The sequence below is a fragment of the Fundulus heteroclitus genome, chromosome 21 (assembly GCF_011125445.2).
Source record: "Fundulus heteroclitus isolate FHET01 chromosome 21, MU-UCD_Fhet_4.1, whole genome shotgun sequence".
Taxonomy (NCBI): Eukaryota; Metazoa; Chordata; class Actinopteri; order Cyprinodontiformes; family Fundulidae; genus Fundulus; species Fundulus heteroclitus.
The window spans coordinates 16235489-16258047 of NC_046381.1; the positions used below are offsets into that span (position 1 = coordinate 16235489).

The window sequence follows — 22559 nt, forward strand, 5'->3', positions numbered from 1 at the left end:
TATCTTCCATTTGGCTAAACCTTTTAATGCAGTATTTTGTGTTTTGTTTTTGTTAGGGTTTTTTTGCCTTTCACTGCTCATTTCTTTTTCCTTGACAAATATTCTCAAAGAACGATTTAACTAAATGTATTAAGCGTCATTCTTTTTAATCATATAGATGGAGTGCTGGTAGGTTCCTATTTTAATATGAAAAGGGAAAAAAAAGTGCCACTAATTAAACCGGGGTTAGGTCTGATGTTAAAGTTGGTGTTGTAAACTGACATAAGAAATTTTCATCTCAAAGATATAAATTACAAATACCTGGTGTCCTCTAAAATTTCTGCAAGTTGTGGATTTTTCTTTTAATCTGAGGTTTCTCCACATTAACTGAAATAAAAAAGGTAAATAAACTTACTAAAAGGTTTATATGTTAAAATTTGCGTTAACTATGCACTTTTCAATTCAATTCAATTAAACACCTGTCATCTTAAGGCACATTACAAAGGTTTCCTTCTTCAACAACTAGACCTGATCTTGCTTGATTGACTCACTAATTATTTATTTTTTGCCTCACTTAGGCATCGCCAGTAAACAAACCATCAACATGTCTCTTAACTCGGTTAATTCCTCAACAAAAGTTTATTTCAAAGAGCACTATCAGAAATAAACTGCTGCAGCTCAGATTTCAGCGCCACCTGTGGGGCACAAGCCTGCATGTATCATTCTGTCGATGTGGTACAACTTGATTTTGTTTTGTTTTTTTCATTTCAATTTAAAAGTTTTTTTTTTTCCTGACTAATAAGACTGCATAAGAACCCTGGGTACAAGGTTGCAGATTTGTCGTTTCCCTTTTTGCTACTAGGATTGTAACCCTCTTTTTAGGAAACAGGCCTGGTCAATGATGACTTTTTGTTCCTTCTCCTTTTCAGGATTTAATCATTCTTTTGATTGAGGTTTCTAATAGTTTAAAGGAGGAATAAATAATAATGACACCTTTCAAATCGGAACAACACATACCAACAGCCTGTCACCGACAAGAGCTTATTATGCCATTTTCTCAACGGTCTGTTGCTGCTGTGAATTGTCACAGAAGTCTTACTTACACACGATGTATGATGTTTTATTCTGCTGTTCTGGTCTGCTTCTCTTACTGGCTTCCATGTTTGCAGGCTGCTTCTCTTTTGCCAACATTAAATACGAAATGCTGCGCTCTGTTTTGGGAACCCGGTGAACTCTCATATGATTGGCTCAGGAACCAGGAAGTAAACACGGGCCACACACTGCACCAAAGTAGTTCCGCATCGTATCTCTAATTTAGGAAAGGAGAAAAACATGGCTAAGACGTATGTAGAGAAGACAGATTGTTTATAGGGACTGTTGCTTCCATCCTGGGTGACAAATGAGAATGATTTTGGTAAATTTTACAGTCATTTTCTTACTTATTGGTCCTTTAACTCATTTACTGGTTTGATTTGATTAGCCTAACTTCCACTTTGTTGCTTTGGAGACGTTTGTCTTATTTTTAATTTGTTTTTGTACGTTTTGTATTTGGATCTTTCCGTCTTTATGTCTTCGTTTTCCCATTCCTGTATAATCATGGAGCATAACACTTTGGAGCCGCAACCGTGACAAAAATCACTCCATCAACACATCAGGTACTGATTATGACCGAGGTAAAAAAACTATATAAACAGAGTGATGTTAAAAGACTTCATAATTTTTCAACATTTGCTAAACAATAATAGAGCAATATATTATTCCCTGGTGTCTTTGAGCATTGGGCTTTCAGTTCTAAATGTCAAACTTCAGTTTGGATTATACGCTGTTCTAATATTAATAAAGTCTGTGATTCCTATTGGACAGAATGCCATGAATCACAAACCTTAACAACAGCATTAATAGCCTCTCTCCATCATCGGAGCCTCTTCAGACCTGGGTCTCAGCGGAAGCACAACACTCGCTTCAAAAGGAGTGCCCTCTTCCACCCAGCATCAACATTCAAGCAGCTTGGCAGCGTTTGGGTAGCCATGGCAACTGCACCACCCAATTGCCCTTACCCTGCGTATCCTGGCAACAGTCGGATGAAACGAGGCAATCGTGTTGTGTGCATTCCTCTGTGTGCGTGTTAAAGCAGCCATATGTCAACCAGCAGAATGCCTGGACTCACACGAGCACGGCCCCCACTGACTGTTTGTGCTTCAAAGCCATAATTAAGTTTCCAATCGCTGCCTACTGTAATAATCCTGCAGCCAGATTAGTTGCACGTTAGCAACGGCAGCTCAGATGAGGGATTGGGACAGTTTTTGTGCTCGCCCACCCCTCCCCTCCCCACCCCACCCCACACACTGGATGCTGAAACTGAAAGCAGAGCAAAAAGGTGGAGCGTGGTCGTGACTTTGATGCTCTCCAGTAACCTTTCACAGTAACAAGGGACAACAAACTAAAACAGAACGCCGGATTACCTGTGTAGATGCTGGCTTTGGAGGCCGGGATGCCAAACTGTGACTCGATAAATTTGGGAATGAAGGTGATGAAGGCCGTGACGATGGCGCACTCAGCTGTGTAGGACAGGCTGACGAACAGAAACGTCATGTTGCTGAGGATCCTCATGGCAGCTTTGGGGAGGTCTGGGGGTGACGTGCAAGAGAAGAAAGACTACCTTGTTAGTGTCGGGGAGTAATTAGGCCCAGTCAGCAGGTTTACTCGATTCTCATCCTCTCCTTAAAACCAATAAAAACAGCTGGGTAAGAATAAGGACTAGGTTGCAGAAATGGAAGACAAACATCTACCTTTGCAACGTAAAAAAAAATTACATAATCTTAAGTGAAATTAGCACACAATAGCCTTTGAAACAACTTGTGTAATTTTTCTCTTATTCATCAGATGCACTCAGCCATGTCTCATTAGATTGGATAAACATCTTGTTTCATGGCTGACTGCAAAAGGATAATCAGGGCTTCAACACATAAATTCTCAATAACTCCCGTGTCAAAAACAACATACTTCTGCCTTTTTTTCCCATACATGCCAGAAGTTTTCATTAGATATCTTGAAAAACTAAGAAAACAAACTCAGACTGACCTGAGCATGACACCATCACATTCATTTGACACAGTTTCCCAAAATAAAAAGGACATTTTTAGGTATTCATAAAGTATTCATATGCTTTAAACTTCTTAACTTGTCACCATGCGTTAAACGCATTGCACCTTTTTTTGTGAAGTGGAAGGACAATTTTACATAGTTTCCAATGTTTTTTTTTATTTTTTTTATACAAACTAACCTGAAAAGTGTGATTTACAAATATATACATCAAGTTGGGCTTCTTGCCCGTCAGCATTTCACCCTCCAACCAATTACAATCAAAGAAACGATCGGAGATGCTGGGGTAGGATAATCTGCATTGCTGTTCTGCAGTTAAACAAAAGTAAACTTCCCTACATCAGCAGCAAGCAGAGTATGCCTATTCAACACACGAGGTTACCATCTCTCACCTGGGAAAGGCCTAAAAGCAAAAGAAAACTTGTGACTGACATTAAGTTATATTTTATTATCTGGTGCTTCGGCTACCCTCCCTTTCTGTTGCCGCCCTGGGCAACCGCCCGTACGACCTATATAAAAACGACTGCTGCAGGCTTTGGTACGCCTGCTACACTCTGATGTTCCCAAATAAAATCAATTGACAGACGATTACTTACAGCAGTCCACATGTGTGAAATTTAATTTGTGTATAAATCCATTTGTTCTGTGCAGGCCTCAGATGTCTGGAGAACATCGGTGTACAAGCAGCATGATGAAGACCAAGGAACACGGCGGACAGTCAGGGAGAAAGATGTAGAGGAGTCTAAAGCTGTGTTGGGTTCTAACAAGAACAATCTCAAACTCTGAACACCTCAGAGCACCGTTCAACCCGTCATATAAATATGGAAAGAATATGGTGTCACTGTTCACCTACCAACACACCGTTGTCAAAAATGTTTGTTTAGAGCAGACTCTGTGCACGAAGCAGCAGTCCAGAATGACACACCTCTGCCAAAACAGAGCAAAATAAAAAAAAAGATCATATATCATCTCAATCTCATTTGTTGGGACAGAGCCCTGCTTCTGTGAAATATTCATGCAAGTATGTTTTTTTTTGTTTGTTTTTTTATCCTTCTAACAAATGGTGCCGCTATCCCCACAGGCAACGGAGATAATTTGATCAATAAAAGTGCAGCAGGGTTTTGGAAGAGACTGGATAATCCGGTTATGTAAAACATGCAGGTCTGTGAAGCTAATTAGTCCTGCTGCTGCAAAATCATTTATTGGAGTGTGCAGACTATGTTCTGGTGATTACTCATCCCGCCAACGGTCGAACTGTCACATCACTGTGATGAAGACATCCGGGGCCACATCACCATACCTTTTACCTTTCAACGTATCAGATTATGAAAGAAGAAAATGCTTCGTGTTGGGGTTTATTTTCTTAACTTTTGCTTTAAGCATGAGCTACTATTCAATTGAATCCTTCCTTGTGTGACTGGCTGCTACTTAAGTAATGTGAATTAGAGGTTTAGTTCCCCCAAGTACTTAAGTGGATTTGTATAATAATTAGTATTTCTTTTTGTCAAATCAGACAAAGTTTTTCTTGGCTTACCAGAGTAACTATGTTAGGCAGATCGTTTTCTTAGTTTTTCCAAATCTCAGCTGAACTTTCATTGTTTCATTTGTTTGGTAATTCCAAACAAGTTACAAAGAGAATGGTGGTCACGCCATCCATCGTCTTGCAGCCTTCTTTTATGAAATACTTTGCTTCATTTCCACACTTTAAAGAAAATGCACAAAAATGTAGATTTTTTTGGGGACATCTATTATTATACTAATGTAATGTGTTTTTTATTTGTAAATGTACTTCTCCTTGAGTGAAATCTACTATATGTGACAATGCAGGCTGGAGATATTTTAATAAATGATTATGACGAAATAAAAATTAATTTAAACAAGAAGAAGACTCTGCAGAGTGTGAGCGAGCAGAGAATTTAAGCTATAGGGGAGACAGAACTGTAAGAAGTTTAAGTCATGAACCGATCAAGAGCAAAAGCAACAAAAACCAGGAGGGGACAAAAAAAAGTCGCAAAGAATGTGAGGCGGATTAAATTTCCCTTTCATTAAAAGGTTATTAGGAAAGCTTACCAGCTAAACAGCATGGCATGGTGCATTGATTTGGGATTTAATCACCACAGCTCTAATTCAGCTGAACTCATAGTGGGTGGGGGAAATATTAAAGGCATGTCTCGGTGATCCCAGATCAAAGGTAAGAATAAAATAGTGCTGCTAATTATTTCATTCCTGGGAGCCGGGCTGTAATCCTGTCTGGGGTTGGGGACAGATGTCCGCGTCTATGTCCAGAACAGCTGCTGCCTCAATCAGACACTCACTGCCAACTGCCAACACATGCCAACTCGCTTGTTTCTCATTTGTTTCATTGCTCACGCAATGTCGCTTATCCGTCTGATTTGGAAGTTTGTATTTCTCCTTGAAGCGATCATTATTGCATATTTTTTTAAATTGAGCAACCAGCCTATGTGTTTTACTTGTAAATAAAACCACATAGTGAAACACATTTATTCTCATTGACGTTTAATTATAGGCATATTCTCACTTCTCTTGTTCAGTTTGTATTGTTTTTGTCTTGTTGGTTTTATTTTAATATTTTGAGGAGTTTATTGAACATAATAAATTCCATTTAACATAATTTTTTTTCTAATACATTTTTAACAAAAAGACACAGCAGTGTTTATAAGCAGAGTCGCTAGCTGCATTTATAAATTCAGTTCACAGGCGGACTAATGGGCACCGGAGCAGTGCACCGATTTAGTCACAGTAGACTATATATATATATATATATATATATATATATATATATATATATATATATATATATATATATATATATATATATATATATATATATATATATATATATATATATATATATATATATGCAAACCTACGTTTTGATGCAACGAGATGAGGTCATGGACGATCCTGACTGAATTTAAAAAAACGAAATAACATAATTATCTTGATGTTGGCTTATGGGCTCATCTGTGTAACACAAAAGGCAGAACTCGGATGCGTGGCACTTAGACAGTTTATTGTAACCCCATAAGGCCACAAGCTGAACTGCCGCCGTAAACCCGAACACCACTGAGCTCGCTTCCCCCTTAAAGTAAAGTTGAAGCTAAATAAAAAGGTCACTGCTACTTTTATTGTGAGGGATTAGCAACCATCGAGAGGTGTTGAGAACCAGGGCTATCGTGCTACAGCAGCCCTCGCTCATAGCGTCCCACTTCGAAGAGATTTCACTGAAACGCCGATCTCAGCGCTCTGCAACGACGCAAAAGCTAAGTGACGGGATCACAAGCTGGTGTGATACCGGCAGCACATGATGCATGGGCAGCTCCTACCACAGAGTCTTACAGAAAGGACGCACTTTCCTGCTGCATGATTGTCATCTACCACAATCTGAATAAACCAGCATTAGTTACAAAATTTAACATCCCTTTGGGATCAATTAAGTATTTCTGAATTGAAGGTAGAAAAGTGGTTGAAGTAGGATCCTTTTTATGTTTGGAGTAGGCATCAACATGTATGGAAGACAGGAAAGAAGGAAGGTAGAAAGAAAGGATTGGAAGAAGACTGGAACAATGCCTCCATCCTTCCTTCCTTCCTTCCTTTCTTCCTTCCTTCCCTCCCGCCCTCCTTTCCTTCCTTTTGAACGAACGAATAAAGACATGAATGGACTAAGAAGGTTAGAATGAAGTAAGCAGTGAATGAAGGGAGGGAAAAGAAATCAAGAAAAAGAATGAGGAAGAAAAACAACAGATCCAGGACAGGAAAGGAAGGAGAAACAAACGAACAAACAAAGAAAGAAACTAAGAAAGAAACAAAGAAAAGGAAGAAAGATGACCAGAAAGGAAAGAACAAAGACAAATAGAGGAAAGAAGGAATAGATAGAAAGACAGGGGGGTGCAAGAGAAGACTGATGGACACATGTTTTACTGATCAAACTCTGCAAATACAAACATTTGTCCATCATTTTCATTTTCCATGCCTCTCCAGAACCCTGAGATTTCTGTTATTTCATTAAGGAAAACTACAACTAGATTTAAGTTTGCCGATTACACTGGAGACATGTGGCAGTTCAGCAGCAAGGTGAACCCGTGTGTTCCCTGTGAATGCTCAGCAGCAGCAAACATGAAACTTTGTCTTGAACACGGGCTTCTAGTCACACAGTATTCAGTGGAGCGGGCTAAGAAGGCAGCTAAAAAGCGTGTATGTGCATTTCTGAACGAACCCCTGAGGTAATTAATCACTTAGTGAAACGTGGATATGATGCACTGTGTCAGCAGGAGTTTTTTTGTCGTGCCGCCAAACCTTTCAGGGGAAAACTGTTTTCCCCACAGCAGCGGATCGAGGTCTGGAACGTTCCACGATCAAAACCCCATCGTCCCTCTGATGCGTGTTACAGAAAACATTCGCCGTTAGCATTCCCCCCCCCCCCCCCGTGTTTGCTTGTGATGTGAAGGGCGAAGAAAGGGGAGCGGGGAGGAAATATCTTTCGCAGAAAAACGCTGAATTTGTGCAGCAGACAAACAAAGCACACCTCAACAGAAGGACACGTCCTGTACTGGAATACATGCGGGATCCAGACAGCGAAGATGCCTGAGTCTGCGAAACGGGCCGCAGTTTGCACGGCAGCCCCGAACATCCTGCTGAGACAGAGAAAACAGCAGCTGAGCGGGGCGCAGCGTTCCCCTGGCCGGCGCTGGGTGCATCTCCAAGACAGAGCCCTGTTTTGACTGGCCCCAGCTGTGCGCCGAGGCGTTCGTTTGACAGCGAGCCGCCATGCTAAGTACACGTTTGAGTTTGCACAGAATTGGAGTGGGCGACGGCGAACACGAGCGAGCGTCGTTTCGCAGCCGAGCTACGCCAGAGCCGGCGCACTGCTGAGCACCAGGGTCCACCGGGAGCTCATTTACAGAACAGAGAAACAGAACAAGAGCAAAAAATAAATAAAAAAAGGAGACAGGAGGGAATCTGGGAAACACTGGAGCAGGACGGAGCTTATCTGGGGAAAACCGGGTGTTTCCTGGCTCAGCAAGGACATGAAAATAATGCTACAGCATCAACGTTTTTTAACAAAAGTCAATGTTTACCACCGCCGCATTCTTGCACATCCAGTCAATACTATCTTTACAAGAGATCTCCACGCCCTAATATTGATGGGGTTATTATGGCCCGTTTGTGCATCAACGTCTCACAGCTCATTTCTTTGTGATAGATTAAACAATGCAGTTGAGCAGTGGAAGGGAAATGATGCATGGTTTTCTATTTAGTTAAACAAAAATCTGAGGGACACGCCATGCTTTTGTAGCGAGACCCTCCGAGGAAATGTTTCCTAGAACCACCTTTAATTTTCGCAGCAAATCTTTGGGCGTATCTCCACCAGCTTCTCACATTTAAGACTGACATTCTTCTCTGAAAAACCTCAAGCTCAGTCAGATTGGATGAAGATCATCTATAAAAAAAAAGAATCTGTTTTCTCCAATCTTGCCACAAATTCCTCATCTTAATTGGGCTTCGATGTTTACTTAGGCCGATATTTCTCATGGATGACTCGATCTAACTATGTTTAGAGGAAGCTCCATCTTCACCCCCGTCTCGAGTCTTTTGCAGCCTCTCACAGGTTTTCTTTCAGGGTTTCCCTGCATCTAGCTCCATTCATCTTCCCAACAACTCTAACCTGCCTCCCTGTCCCTGCAGGAGAAAAGCACCCCCCCCAGGCTGATGCTGCCACCACCTTGTTTCAGTGTGGGGGCGGGACGTTCGGGGTGATATGCTGCGTTAGTTTTCTCCCACACGTAGCATTTTGCATGTGGGCTAAAATTAGTGTTGCGCCGATGCCATTTTTTGTCCCCGATACCTGGCTGTGCAGTATTGGCTGATACCGATACCATCTGTTTGAAATTGATGTGTGTATATATATGAAGAACTGCATACTACTTACGGTAGTAGAATTTTTTATTGCCTACCTGGAATGGGTGACAATAGTTGAATAAACTTTTGGCTCTCAAAGGCCAAAATAGTGCAACATTGGTGAAGTTATGACTTGTATAATAGTAGTGCAACAGTAAGACAGTAAAATTACATTAATAACTGAATAATCTCTTTTAAACCCTGAGTTTTGGCTCTCAAAGGCCAAAATAGTGCAACATTCGTGAAATTATAACATGTATAATAGTAGTGCAACAGTAAGACAGTAAAATTACATTAATAACTGAATAATCTCTTTTAAACCCTGAGTTTTGGCTCTCAAATGCCAAAATAGAGCAACTTTCATGAACTTATATAACATGTATAATACTAGTCGGGAGAGAGACGGCTGCGTTCAAGTAACATACAAACATCAAAATGGTATCGGTGCCCTATTTGTTGGTACTCGCCGATACAGATACCACCATTTTAGTGCTGGACCGGGGCCCCGTTCGATACTGGTATCGGTATCGGTGCAGCACTAGCTAAAATATTCATCCCTGGTCTCATCTTAACTTCCATCATCTTCACTTCCATCTATTCAACAAAAAAAAAATTAAAACATTTAATAGCTTTACTCTCACCAGGGTTCAATATAAGCCTAACTAGTGGAGCTCGCCACTAATTGTCGTCCTGTCAACAGATTCTCCCATCCGAGCTGTGGATTTCTGCAGCTCCTCCAGAGCTACATTGGGCTTTTCCGCTGCTTCTCACATTAATGTTCTCCTTGCCCACCCTCCCATGTCTTGGCAGGTTAGCAACGCTTCCCCTTTTCAGATGATGGGAACAGTGCTATGTCAGATGTCCAAAGCCAGAGATGGTTCTGTAACCCAACTCTGCAGGTAAACCTCTGCTATAAGGGAGATCCTACAAACACTCGCTCACCTTTGACGTCTTTTCCGAATCCCATAGAGGAGGACACATTCTGGCCTTTGCTACTAGACTTTTCCTTCTTCACGTCGTCGTCGCTGGACACGTCACCCGGAGAGCTCATCTTTTTCTTCTTCTTTCTCTTCTTGTGGCGTGGAGGCAGCTTTTTGGGGAAGGCAAACATGGGGAAAATGACCAGCAGCATGGCGATGGAACACAGGAGGAAGCCGCTCCACCTTAGAGAGAACAACGAGATGGGATCAGAGAGGGGAAGGTTATCGATATCGATGTGGACACAAGACATGGGTGCGGGCGCATGCTTACCAGTTGCCAACGAAGCGAGGGTCATTCTGGTCGATGTGCACCTCGGTATTGGGGTCGACGTAGAAGCCAATCAGGACGCCTCCCAGCAGGTACCCAGCAGCAGGTCCCAGAGCTCCCATAACATACATGATGGCTAAAAGAGAGACACAGGAGACCAGGTAGAACCAGCCTTAAAACTAGGACACATCAGTAACACCAGGTTGTGCTAAAACAGTAGACTCTCCAGTGTGGAAGTCGTAACTGAGGCAGAAAGACTCAGTGTTCGCTTCGACGTCAGTATCCGTGCGGTCAGCAGCTGCTTTGAATGAAGCCTTTAGAAAGAGATATCTTGATTTTTTATTCAAGCAGCTATAACAGTGAGGTATCTCAGCTAACAGGAAATTCAGCGTACCACAGCAGGTTGCTCATCTCTATCACTGCGAAGAGATTTTGGTATTCTCTCTCTCTGTTATATAATGTGAATAAAATATGACCATAACCCGCAGCCGTCTAATGAAGCTGAAGTCAGTGCCTGACCAGCAGTGCTGTTTTATTTTGTGTCTGCTTTTATGAAATTTGCACTATACGTGATTATTTTTTTTAGCAAATAGAAAACCTGGATTGTTACGCATTGAAAACAGGTTCTTTCCAACACAACTTTGCTTAATTTTTGAACGGCGCAAAAAAGGAGCATTGTCATTGCTTTTGCTTTTTAATTAATTAGGACATGTTCACGTTGAGACAAGCGTGAAAAACGCATTTATAGTTGGGCCAGACTTGGACTGAAATATTTTACAGATAGATTTTTCCATCTCCGTATTGCTCTATCAGCTGTTTAGGTTTTTTTTTTATAAAGAATTGCTCAGCAGTTTTGATAAGCTACTTTGTTAAACGTTACAGTTTGTAGAATGAGCTGTGCACGCATGCATGCATCCACGTGTGTGAGATCAGGAGGGGCTCGCCTACGGACCCATTCTTACAAGAACCACTGCTGACCTGCAGTATTTTAAATATTTTTTGGATTTCCAGCCATTCAAGTGCAAATCGGTCTTGTTATTTTTACTAAATATTTTTATATTAACAATTTGCTGTGAGGCAAAGGCAAATTTTTCATTTATCCTTGAAAAATGTTTTTTTTACAATTTGAGGGTCAGAGATTTACAAACAGGCGATCAGAAATCACTGAATCTCTGATTGCTGGAGTCTCTACTGAAAACTTTCCCCAACAACTCCATATTGAAGGATTTACTGATGGGCTTTGAGACCCAAATTAACTGCCATAATTAAGACGGCTACAAATGTTCCTCCTTCGCGCTTTCATGACCCTCTGTTCTGCGTGTCTGTTTGGGTCAAACCTCTGGAGAGTTGTTCATTAACTCCGATTCCTCCTCCTCCTTATTCTGAGCACCTGTTCTGCGAGAGCTGGGAATGCTCCACCGCCTCCAGAGATCATTTCCCACAGCTTTTAAAGTGTGTGCCACAACTGACCCGCAGGCTCCAGAGAGCTCAGGTCAACCTGAGGGGCATACCTGCAGAAACCGCAGCGCAATTATGGAGTGAAACATTAACCCTCGGGGGGTCTTGGACCCTCAACGAGGTGAGCCAAATACTCTGTCATGTGCCATGGGGAGAGGGAAAACTCATTAAATTTAGATAACCTGAGTTGGGGAGGTGGAAAAATCTCCTGCGGACATCCAGCGGGAAAGGGAGGGAGAGGTGCTCTCCAAAGCCTTTTCCTGCAGAAGTCTGAAGGCAAACCTTCTAGATTTACACCAGGAGCATGATGGCAGATAGTTGGGAATGTGGATTAGCACGTCCTGATTATTGTTTGTGTGCACATATGCTTCGAAATGCTTCGGTTTCACCCACACACACGCAGACACAGCAGTTATATTTGCCACTTAGAAAATAGCTGCAAACCACAGGCTCCTGCCACTTGCCTCCCACAGTCACGCTCAACGCCCGACGACATGCTTCTGTTCTGTTCCTCCGCTGCTTTCCGTCAAAAGGTTTACTTTCCCGGACGGCGGCATTAAAACTCCTGAGAGCGCGCTTGGGCACGTGTCTCGGACGCCGCCGTTTGAGTCCCAACCCTGCACTTAAATGTCTAATCTCTCCTGAGACGAAAAGAACACATCCTCTCAGACGGATTACGTAAGGAGGGCAGGCGCGCACACTTCTCCGGCAAGCAAGTTTGCTTAAGCTTGGAACAGAATCGCTCTGCTGCCATCCGAATGATTCTACCTTCACATCTTTAACCCGACACGGGGTTCCTGACCTCTCTTGGTCAGCAGACGTGGGCATCGAAGAGCGGGATGCATTCCTCTCTCTCTTGCAGAAAGGCCTTCCACAAAGCACAAATCTTTATTAAAGCTAATTGGGTCACTTCTTCCGCGAGTTAAGAAAAGTAAAAAGTGTAAAATAAGCAACACGCTGTTTAGAAACAAACTTATCAGCGTTAAACAGACAATCACATACAAGTCGGCACAATGGAAGACAATGGGTAAAGAAAGGCTGTTTTAGGCTGCTACACATAATGCATAAACACGCAGAGAAAAGAAAGAACGGAAGATAAGCACCAATGATGCAATTTGCAAACCCACATTTATTTCCATAACATGAAATATTTCCTGTAACTGAAGCCTTTAGTTCAAATCCCTCCAAAAAGGAAGTTCCCCATTCCTGGTTCCGCCCGACTTTTCATGAATCATCTTTATCAACCTCTTTCATGGGGCCGATTCTCATATCCTGCTGCCTGGAGACTCAATACGCTGCAGCAGTGAAAGCCCTCACATAGTAACAGGATATTACCTCCCAGGGACAATAAACAATAAATTACAGCTGGCAAGGACAACAATAGGTCGGCTCTTATTATCTCCATCTTTGAAATTAGAAACGAGCTCTGACAAAACTTAAGCAAGTGAATTGGGCTTCGGTGGCTCATAGTGAATAAAACCTCATTAAAGGACGTGTGAATATATATATATATATATATATATATATATATATATATATATATATATATATATATAAAAACTCACACGAAGACACACACAGCTGACTGAGCTTTACTACTGAATTTAAATTATTGGATGAAAGGGTGAGCATAATTTTAACTGAATTAAATGTTTTGACTCCTAAAAATGGATCACAATTAGGCTTGAGGCATCATGATAACTATAATGTTTTATGGCTTTTTTGGTATTACATATGGTTTATCTAAAATATCCACCATCATTAAACATTTGACTGTCTTACTGTATGAATGCACATACAGGAAGTGTGTGAGGACAGTTTTGCCTGGCTGTGTGTTGCCGTACGGTAGACCGGCGACTGGTCCAGGGTTTTACTCTGCCTCTAGCCAATCAGAACTAGAGATGGACCCTAACTGGAAAGCTTTTATATTTTATGGCATAAAATTATTGCCAGTCAGTTTTCTGTTGCGGCCAATTTCCGCAGTTAATTCGGCTCGGGATAGAGATGCAGCCGCAGCCTGGGAACTGCCTCTTCCACTAAACCCGACAGGATTTCACACTAAATAAAACCCAAGCGAGAAATTGAGATGAATGTTTTTACAGCAGAGGGTAGCCCTTTAGATGCTTCGTTTGATAAAAAAGCCATAAACCTTCATCATTTCAGCACATTCTACCCCGAGTCAGATGCGGCAGGTGCATCAGCCCAGCCGTGTTCCCAGGCAGAGGTTAAGCACAACGTATGGTCCTTTGGTTGCCCTCCAAACTCCATTCCTCCAGAGATGGCCGTGTTTTATGCCCTCCGGCGTGATTGCATAACTCTGTCTTGCCACTCCATCCATCATATTAACAACGTTCTGCCCCACTGGAGGACAAAAGGGGGTCATAAAGTGTGCCTTAAGCCTTGCTCTGTCCTGCCCGCTTGGCACCCAGGGAGAATAGTTTGGGATCACTGAGGTAGGGTTTGGAGAGCTGCATCCAGGCCTAAAGGGGCGGGTCGGCTGCAGAGCCGCCGGATTGAAGAATAGTGCTGGCACAGCAACAGCGTGAGCTCTGGCTCACACAAAAATCTGACACACGGGGGTGGGGGTGGGGTGGGGGGGGCATCACATGGCAGCAGAGGGTGCACGTCAATGAAAAACACGCGGCGCCCACAGGCTCGCTTGAATTACGGAAAAGACCTTCTTGAAGGACAAAACATTAAAGACTTTTTATGGTTTTCTGCACGCTTGGAGGTAATGGACCTTTTACACAAAGACGACACCTAAAGCATGGTGGCAGCCAATATGGGGAGGACATTGGTTCCTGGCAATGTTGCATTGGCAGATTAAAAATGTGAAAAAAGTAATTTTAGCGTCAATAAGAATCAGAAAAGGATATCTGTGCATTAAAATACATAATTGCTAAGATTTTAAATATATTAATCTCTTATGCCACTGCAAATTATTCCCGCACACAAAAGCGGGACCTGTATGACAACAATGTTCAGAATCAAGGAGGGTAGCGGTGACAAAATAATTGATATCTTGATATAATCAATACTAAAGAAATTCATTACTCAAAGCTAATAATCTGTGTCAAAATCAACATAATTGACCCATTCACATTGGGACAAATTGTGGCACGTCTTCCGGCAGCAGCGCTGCTGTAACAGAGACACTCGACAGCCCAGTGATGGTGCCACGATAGATGTGCTTCCCAGGTGTGCCGTTCTGCCCCACATAACGCTCCGTTCTACCGCAACACAAATCAGCAGAGGAAAAATGCTAATCAGCTGACACAGGTTACGGTGGAGCCAGACTCACTGAAGCTGATGATTAGAGCAGGGAAACGTAGCAGATGTAGTTGATCACCAGAGAAAATATAATGCAAAATGACCAGAAAGGGGTCTTGTTTATAAAACTTTGCATAGAATCCAAAACAAAGTGAACATGCGGCAACAAAAAGAAAATGGCATAATAATAATCTGATTTATAAAATCATGCACTCACACCAACATACATTTTTCCTTTATAGACCACCTGAACCTTTGCGTAGCTGGTATTGCTTCATGTTCTGCCCGCTACACGCCCACATTCAACCATAAATGGTCAATGCAAAGCCCCTCCTGAATGTTAATGTGTACTGAAAATGGGTCAGCTGATCAGCACAGAAACTGTGAAAAAAGATTTCCCAGAGAGCAGTTTATTAAATGAAATAAATCAGAGGTAAAAGCATAGATGTCGTCCAGATTAGCAGAACTTTAGCAGTTTTGGGTAGGTTATAGCAGAATGTAATGCTTGGAGTCTAAAGCAGCGTATTGGCCAGTCATCATCACTGGTCAGGAAATCTTTGCTAGCTGAAACCACGCTTCCTCCTAATGCTCCTTCCAACAACGCCAAAGCATCCACCGCGCTGCATTACGCACGAGTTTAATTGACCGTTTACAGCAATTAAAGTGAATGCTTCACACATTGACACATTTAATCTGTCAATCTGTGGGACATGTCTCCATGCCGATCAACGGTGAGAGGAATGGGATGGTTGAAAACCTTGATAAAATCTTTTGCGGACTTTTATTTAAGATCTAAGTTCTTTTTTTCCTTATTTCTTAAACAACCATGTCAAACGACACATCTCGTGGTCTTGGAAAATATGTTTCAGAAGGCTCAAATCATTGGTATGCATCAAGCAGAGAAAACATCTAAGGAGATTGCAGAAATGACCAAAATTGGGTAAAGAACTGACCAACGCATTATTAAAAGCTGGAAGGATAGTGGGGACCCATCGTCTTTGAGGAAAAAATGTGGCTGGAAAAAAATCCTGAATGATTGTTATCGCTGATCACTTAAAACATTTGGCGAAATCAAAATAGAAGAAAAACAACAGTAGAACTCTGGGCTATGTTTAATCCTGAAAGTAAGAGCATTTCCACATACACAATGCAAAGGGAACTGAAAGGATTGGGACTGAACAGTTGTATACCCTTAAGAAAACCACTAATCAGTGAGGCTAACTGGGAACAATGGCTTCAATTTGCTAGGGAGCATAAAGATTGGACTATGGAGCAATGGAGGAAGGTCATATTGTCTGATGAATCTAGATTTACCCTGTTCCAGAGTGATGGCGCATCAGGGTGTGAAGTGATGCACACATCATGCCTAATGCCTATTGTACAAGCCTGTGGGGGCGGTGCTGTGATCTGAAGTTACTGCAGTTGGTCAGGTCTGGGTTCAGCCACCACAGAGTCCAGACCTTAACCCCATTGAGAATCTTTAGGATGTGGCAGAGAAGGCTTTGAGCAGCAGGCAGATTCTAACATCATCAATGCAAGATCTTGGTGAAAAATGAATGCAACGTTGGGTGGAAATAAATCTTGTGACATCACAGCTTATCGAAGCAATGCCACAGCGAATGCGTGCCGTAATCAAAGCTAACAGCGGTCCAATGTAATATTATTGTTTTTTGGTGCCGACTTTTTTTTTTTTTTTGGCCAGGCAGTGTATTTTATTTCAGTATAGAAGGATCCTTTTGTGCCTCGGTAGTGAAATTGATGCTAATCAACAGTAAATTTACAGGCCAACTGAAGCACGTTGTGGCACTCCAAACATAAACAATTTTAATAAAATAAGCACTCCACTGAATAAAAGGTGCATATATCCATAAAGGGTATTAACTCTTATAATAAGTATTATCTTGTCTACCATTTTGCCAAACAAGGATGCGACACTTCAATAATTTTCTCTAAACAAAGGCTGAATTGTCCCTTACGTTTGCCATAACTAAGAAAGTCCTTTTTTTTTCTTATTGTGATTAATCATATTATTTGCTTCAACCAGAAAGAACCCGGTTCCTTCCAAAAATGGTTTTGGGCACTTTTCTTCACAGCCTGTCGGTACAGAGTTTTGGCATTGTGACAACCCTAAAAGAAGGACATGCTTACAGGGTGCTACAGTGCATCGCTAAGCCTATTTTCCACTGTGACGGACTAATATATTAGTCAGGCAGATAGCAATATTTGAAACAAGACGCCATGAAGCGAGAAAAGCTAATAAAAAAAAAAAAAGAGAACATGATGTGAGGAACATCAGAAAAGGGTTAACATGAGGAAACGGCGGCGGAGCTGCAGTCTGTGGTGACTGATCCTGCTGTGTAACTGAGTGATAAAGCTTGCTCAGCAGCATCCCTCTTATATCCAACCTTCAGGGACCAGCGCTGCTCTGATGTCTCGGCTTCACCTCCTACGCTCTCTGGAAGAGCTCTGCTGCCATGAGCGCCACTGACTCACTCTGAGCTCGTCTGAATGAATGACAGCAAAAAAAAAAAAAGGATAAAAAAGAAAAGAACAAGCTGAAAAGTGGTATGACCGTCTTGGCAGTACAGGAGCCCCTGTTCTTTTGTTACTGGATGCTAAGCTGTTAGCGTAGGATCTGTGGCTGAAATGTTTGAATGTGAACCTGCATTAGAACTAAATGAAGTCACCCTCTGCTGACCTTCTGTGCTCCTCACTACTCAACCCAGAGTTTAAAATGAAAGCAGGTAACCTGATGATGAAGCCCACCTAACAAAGCAGCTCTGCAGTGCTAAGATGAATTATAAAAAAGGCAAAATTATACCACCTTTTTTATTTTATACGCAATGTAACAACGCAAAGATCACAATATTGTGGAGTGGATGAAAAATGATACCCAGCTCAGTCAGGTTGGATGGAAAGCATCTGAACGGCAATTTTTGAATCTGGCCACGTATTCTTTGTTTGATTCACTTTGTGTGGACTATTCCATTGAAATGAAAACGCTTTGATCCAAATCATTCCATCGCAGCCCTGACTCCGTGTTTGGAGTCTATCAATTTGCCCCACCCTCCCCCAGGATCACCCTGTATTTGGCTCCATCCATCTTCTTGTGATCTCTGCCCACACCATGTTTCACTGTGGGGTGGTGTGTTCAGGGTGATGTGCAGAGCTGGTATTGCACCACACTTGGCGATCGCCGTGTTGGTTAAAAAGTTTAGTTTTGGTCTTAAATGAGCAGAGCACCATATTTCTACTCTCTATTTTTACTTTATGGCTACTACACCCACTACTAACATGCAAAAGGGACTTCTGATTGATTTCAACAATTATTTCAATGAAGGTCCGATTTATACGTTCAGTGACTAATAGTCATGATGTTTACAGACTCCCCGTTGAGCTTTGATTCTCTGCACCTCATCCTGCCCCCATGATTAATGTCCTCCGTGCCCGAACCGGGCTAAGATTAATTGTTTGCTGTTAAAGTGGCTTCTGAAGGCAGGTTGCTGGATGGGATTTTATTTAGTGGCATCAAAGTGAATGGGGAGCTAATACAACTACTCACCACATTTGCCAGATTTGTATGTATTGAAAATTTTCGGAATGATGAAATATATACAGTCCATAGAGGTTTGCGGATGAATTGTGACAAAATGCAAAAAAAAAAAAAAAGCTCAAAAGGGATAAAACACTTTTGTAGGCACTGTGGTGGTAAAAGCACTTCAGTCGGGCTTATTTTGATTTCTAAACACCTCTCCTGTTGCCAGCCTTCAATATGTGCTGCAGAGGCTGGATGCTGGCTCTGATTCCTGCTCTCTCTTCGGTCGCAGCCTTTGTTTTAATGAATGACGCGCCGCTCCACCTGCTCATTAGCCCACAAAGCTTAAGCAAGCCTTGAAGTGGAAGGCAGACAGCAATGCAGCGACCTCAGACTTATCTTCAGGGTATTATGAGGGAGCTGTCTAATTAATAAAAAAAATAAAAAAAGATGTAATCACATTATCTCCAAAGAGTTACACACAAGCCACGAAACTATGACCTACAATAAGCAGCGGCATGCATTGTCTGCTCACTCCTCTTTAGGGCATCAATCCATTTTCACAGCAGCTCTGTGACAAGAGACAAAAACCCGAATGAGCTTTTCTGCAGTAACATCACTTATATGAGACGTGGCAGCACAAACTTCAGGACTCTGATTTGCTGCACCGGAGGATTCCACCCAAAGCCCGAGGCGCTTTGCAGAGCGTAGCCGCAGGCGACAGCTGTGTGATAGATGATCCATGCGGCTGGCGGTGCTAGAAAGAGCGCAGGAGTCCTTGGTGTATCCCTACGTTGTGGGCCTAAAGCCGCGGCCATGTGACCTCCCCTCACCCTTCCTCGCACATGAGACGAGAGGAAAATGAAAGACGGCATTGTCACGTCAAAACGCTGACATGGCAGTGTCTTCTTACAAGTCCTAACCTTACCGTTTAGGGGAGAGAGGGCAGGCGTCGGGACTGTGGCCTGTCACGCACACAGAGAGCAATAGGTACAATGACAAAAAAATAAATAAAAATACATCAACATGGTTCAGATTACGCCCCAGCAGACTGCGAGAATGCCGCATTGCAAACAAGAAAACAGGTCTTCCTTAAATGAGCTGCGAGGTTTCTGTGCTGGATAACGGGTAAAAGCATCTATGCTCATAGGGAGGGAAGGGAAGTGAACCATATGGAAATTAAGAGGCAGAATACGAGATGAAGGGGGGGGGGGGGAACATTTTCTTTTAAGTCAAGCAAAACGATTTCCCAACAGGCTCGGTAAATTCAGCTCAACTGGATATCTGGACACAAAAAGTGCACGATATGTACAAGCAGTGTGCTGTCTGGATGGAAAACGAATGGACAAATCCTACGTTTTTTTTTTCTTAGCTCTGAAACTATAAAAGGTGTGGTTCCACTAAAGGAACACCGTGGTAGTTTTCTTCAACCATTATTAGCAGATGATTAACTGAAACTACAATAAATGTTTTATGAAAACATGCACCTTTTGATGTGGTTGAACAGGATGTTTGCATAAAAAAAAATCTCTCACAGCAGCTCAAATCTTAGTCACAGTGCATAAAAAAAAATCCAAACAGTACATTGCATTAATCTTTCATGCAGACTAAGATACTCTCCGTGCAGGGGTTCCCCACACACACTTTGTTAAATCAAATATTTAGGGGGGAAAACAAGAAATGAACGAAGGGTTTCTCTCTATTTTTAGCCTCTCCCCAGTTGCAGAAGAAAGCCCGAGGTAACAGCCAGCGAAGCAGCAGCAACACCACAAGCAAAGCACTTTTCCTTCTTTACTGGTTGTAGATCCAAGAGGAACAATATGCTGATCACGGTGAATATTAACCGTTCAAACCATTGAATCAGCTGCTCCACACAGAAAATGGCGTAGCATGGTTGCCCGAGGGTACCCTTCCACCTCTAGTTTTCCTCCACTGTGCATTAGAAAGGTCGTACATCAAGAACAAAAATCAAAATTTTTTCCCATTCCTTTGCTGTTGCAAGGCTTCTGGAACTGCCGTGACAGCAGAAGATGGCAAATCTGCTGCTGTCAGAAATCTGATCAGCCAGAATTTACTTAAAGGAGCCTACGGCTGTGAGAGCGTGAACCGAGGCGAAGACTCCAAATCAACTGGGAACGTAGAGATGGAAGAAAAAACAAGTCGGTGCTCTGGTGCGTATCGGGTCAGAGCTCAGCTGCCCACTCTGCATGTGACTGGGCCTCTGAATATCTGTGTGTCAGACGGGCAAACCCCCAAGGTAAATTCAGTTCAGTAAATACTCTGGAAACAAAATCGAGTTGTCGGACTGAGTCTTTAGAACAACTGCCTTTAACTTAGATTTTGAATTATTGTTGGTGATAAATGTTTGCAAATCAAGCTTTTTAGATTCTCTTAAGCCATGTGTAGGCTTCTTAGCCAAGAGCAGCAGAGAGTCCGTTTAATTTACCAGCTAACTTATTTTACCCATGTTACTGTTAGCTTGTTTTACGCGTAATAATGTTGGCTTGTTTTATCTGTGTTACTGTAATAAATATTCTTTGCAAAAAAAAAAAAATCACATTTACTTGAAATAAAACCCTACATTATCAGGGCTTCCCCCAGAGAAAGGTGTGATTGTTGGCTCTGAGAGGTGTGTGCGCTGCCGTGGAGAGGTCCAATATTAGAGCATATTGCATTTATAATATTGGATTTATAATATATCTAGAATACATTTAGCTGTATTTTACTCGTCACAATCCACGGTCATCATCTTCCTTGTTTTCATTAAATACATTTCCAATCATATAGAAAACATTTCTACGTGTAGTGGTTGGGAACCTATACAGAACAGCTAACTCATTCATGAGTACAGTATGCCTGCATAAACCCAAAATAACAGTAGCTGCATATATTCATAGTCTGCTTTACAGCAGACTATGAATATATCTTATTACATTAGATCATTGGTTGTTAAAAAGCAGGTACAAAACCTCCCTAAAGGTGGGATCTTCTTTTATTAATTTATATACAAATATCTGGCCCATTTACCCACATTTTAAGATGCACACAGAAACATTTATTCATTTGCTTTGGAATCCACCCAGCTACTGCATCTTTTGTTGCATATATACGGTTGAGACTGGCATGTCCAATGATAATTACTACCCTCACGCTTGGAGCTAGCGTTACTTTATGAAGGCCCGTTGTAAAGCAAACACACAAAAAGATTAAGTTCCTTTGCAACGTTTGAAAATGCTTTATAACTGTGAATTTAATTCAACTTTTACCATCCTTGAAAGCCCAATAAGGCTCCGTATTTCCCTCATGCCTCAATACTGGAGTGCCTTTCAAGGCTAGAGCACAGAAGAATTGTGTTTATTCCTTTGTGCCGCCACTGCCTCAAATTGCTGCACGTCCTAACAGCTCTTAGAAGCCTTTCACTCACTGCCACATTTAGTAAATCCCTTTATTTAATTTGTCTAATCCAACATCTTTAGTGGCTTTCCAGCTAATCCAACTTTCTGTTGAACAAGCACCCGTTTTTGTGCTAAACTATCTTTGTAAGACTTCTTTTCGTGGTGAAAAAAAAAGAAGCTTTACTTGCATATCTCTATGCAAGTAAAGCTTAGAAATAGAGTTAAGGACCAGGCAGGGCCACAGGTAGAGACTGAGAATCCACCGTGGAGCTCTTTTTTTTCCTCCCTCTCCTTCTTGAAAAGCGTGAGTTCTAGGTCGGTCATAACTTAGCATGAAGGATGTTTGAAGACAGCTTTGTGTTTCCTTTTTTCACCCTTTTTTGTCAAAAGGTGCCGACTACCAGAGTGCTGTGCTGAAATCTGGAGAGTCTGCCTCCATTCTTTTGGAGTTTTCTGTGCATATTTAATGTTCCAGCGCTGGAGAGGGTGGCAGATAAGCATTCAGCTGAAGAGTGGGCATGAATGAGACATGGGCCGGGGGGGTAGAGCCGCATTATTCTTGGTGGGCTGCAAGTGTGAATCCATTGGAGCAGCTTGGGCTTTAGTCTGCCACAAACCCGCACCTGCAGCTTTTCAGACTCAGCAATCTGGTT

At 42.0% G+C, this 22559-nt stretch overlaps 1 protein-coding gene across 1 annotated transcript in view; it reads right to left on the reverse strand.

The window, feature by feature from the left end:
• The window catches only part of LOC105921578 (solute carrier organic anion transporter family member 5A1), a 47209-nt gene that overhangs the window by 11768 nt on the left and 12882 nt on the right, over window positions 1–22559 (reverse strand). The window contains exons 3-5 of the mRNA XM_021313475.2: window positions 10252–10384; window positions 9943–10163; window positions 2442–2606 (exon numbers count right to left, since the gene is read on the reverse strand). Coding sequence (XP_021169150.2) covers window positions 2442–2606; window positions 9943–10163; window positions 10252–10384 — 519 coding nt within the window. The remainder of the gene's footprint in view (window positions 1–2441; window positions 2607–9942; window positions 10164–10251; window positions 10385–22559) is intronic.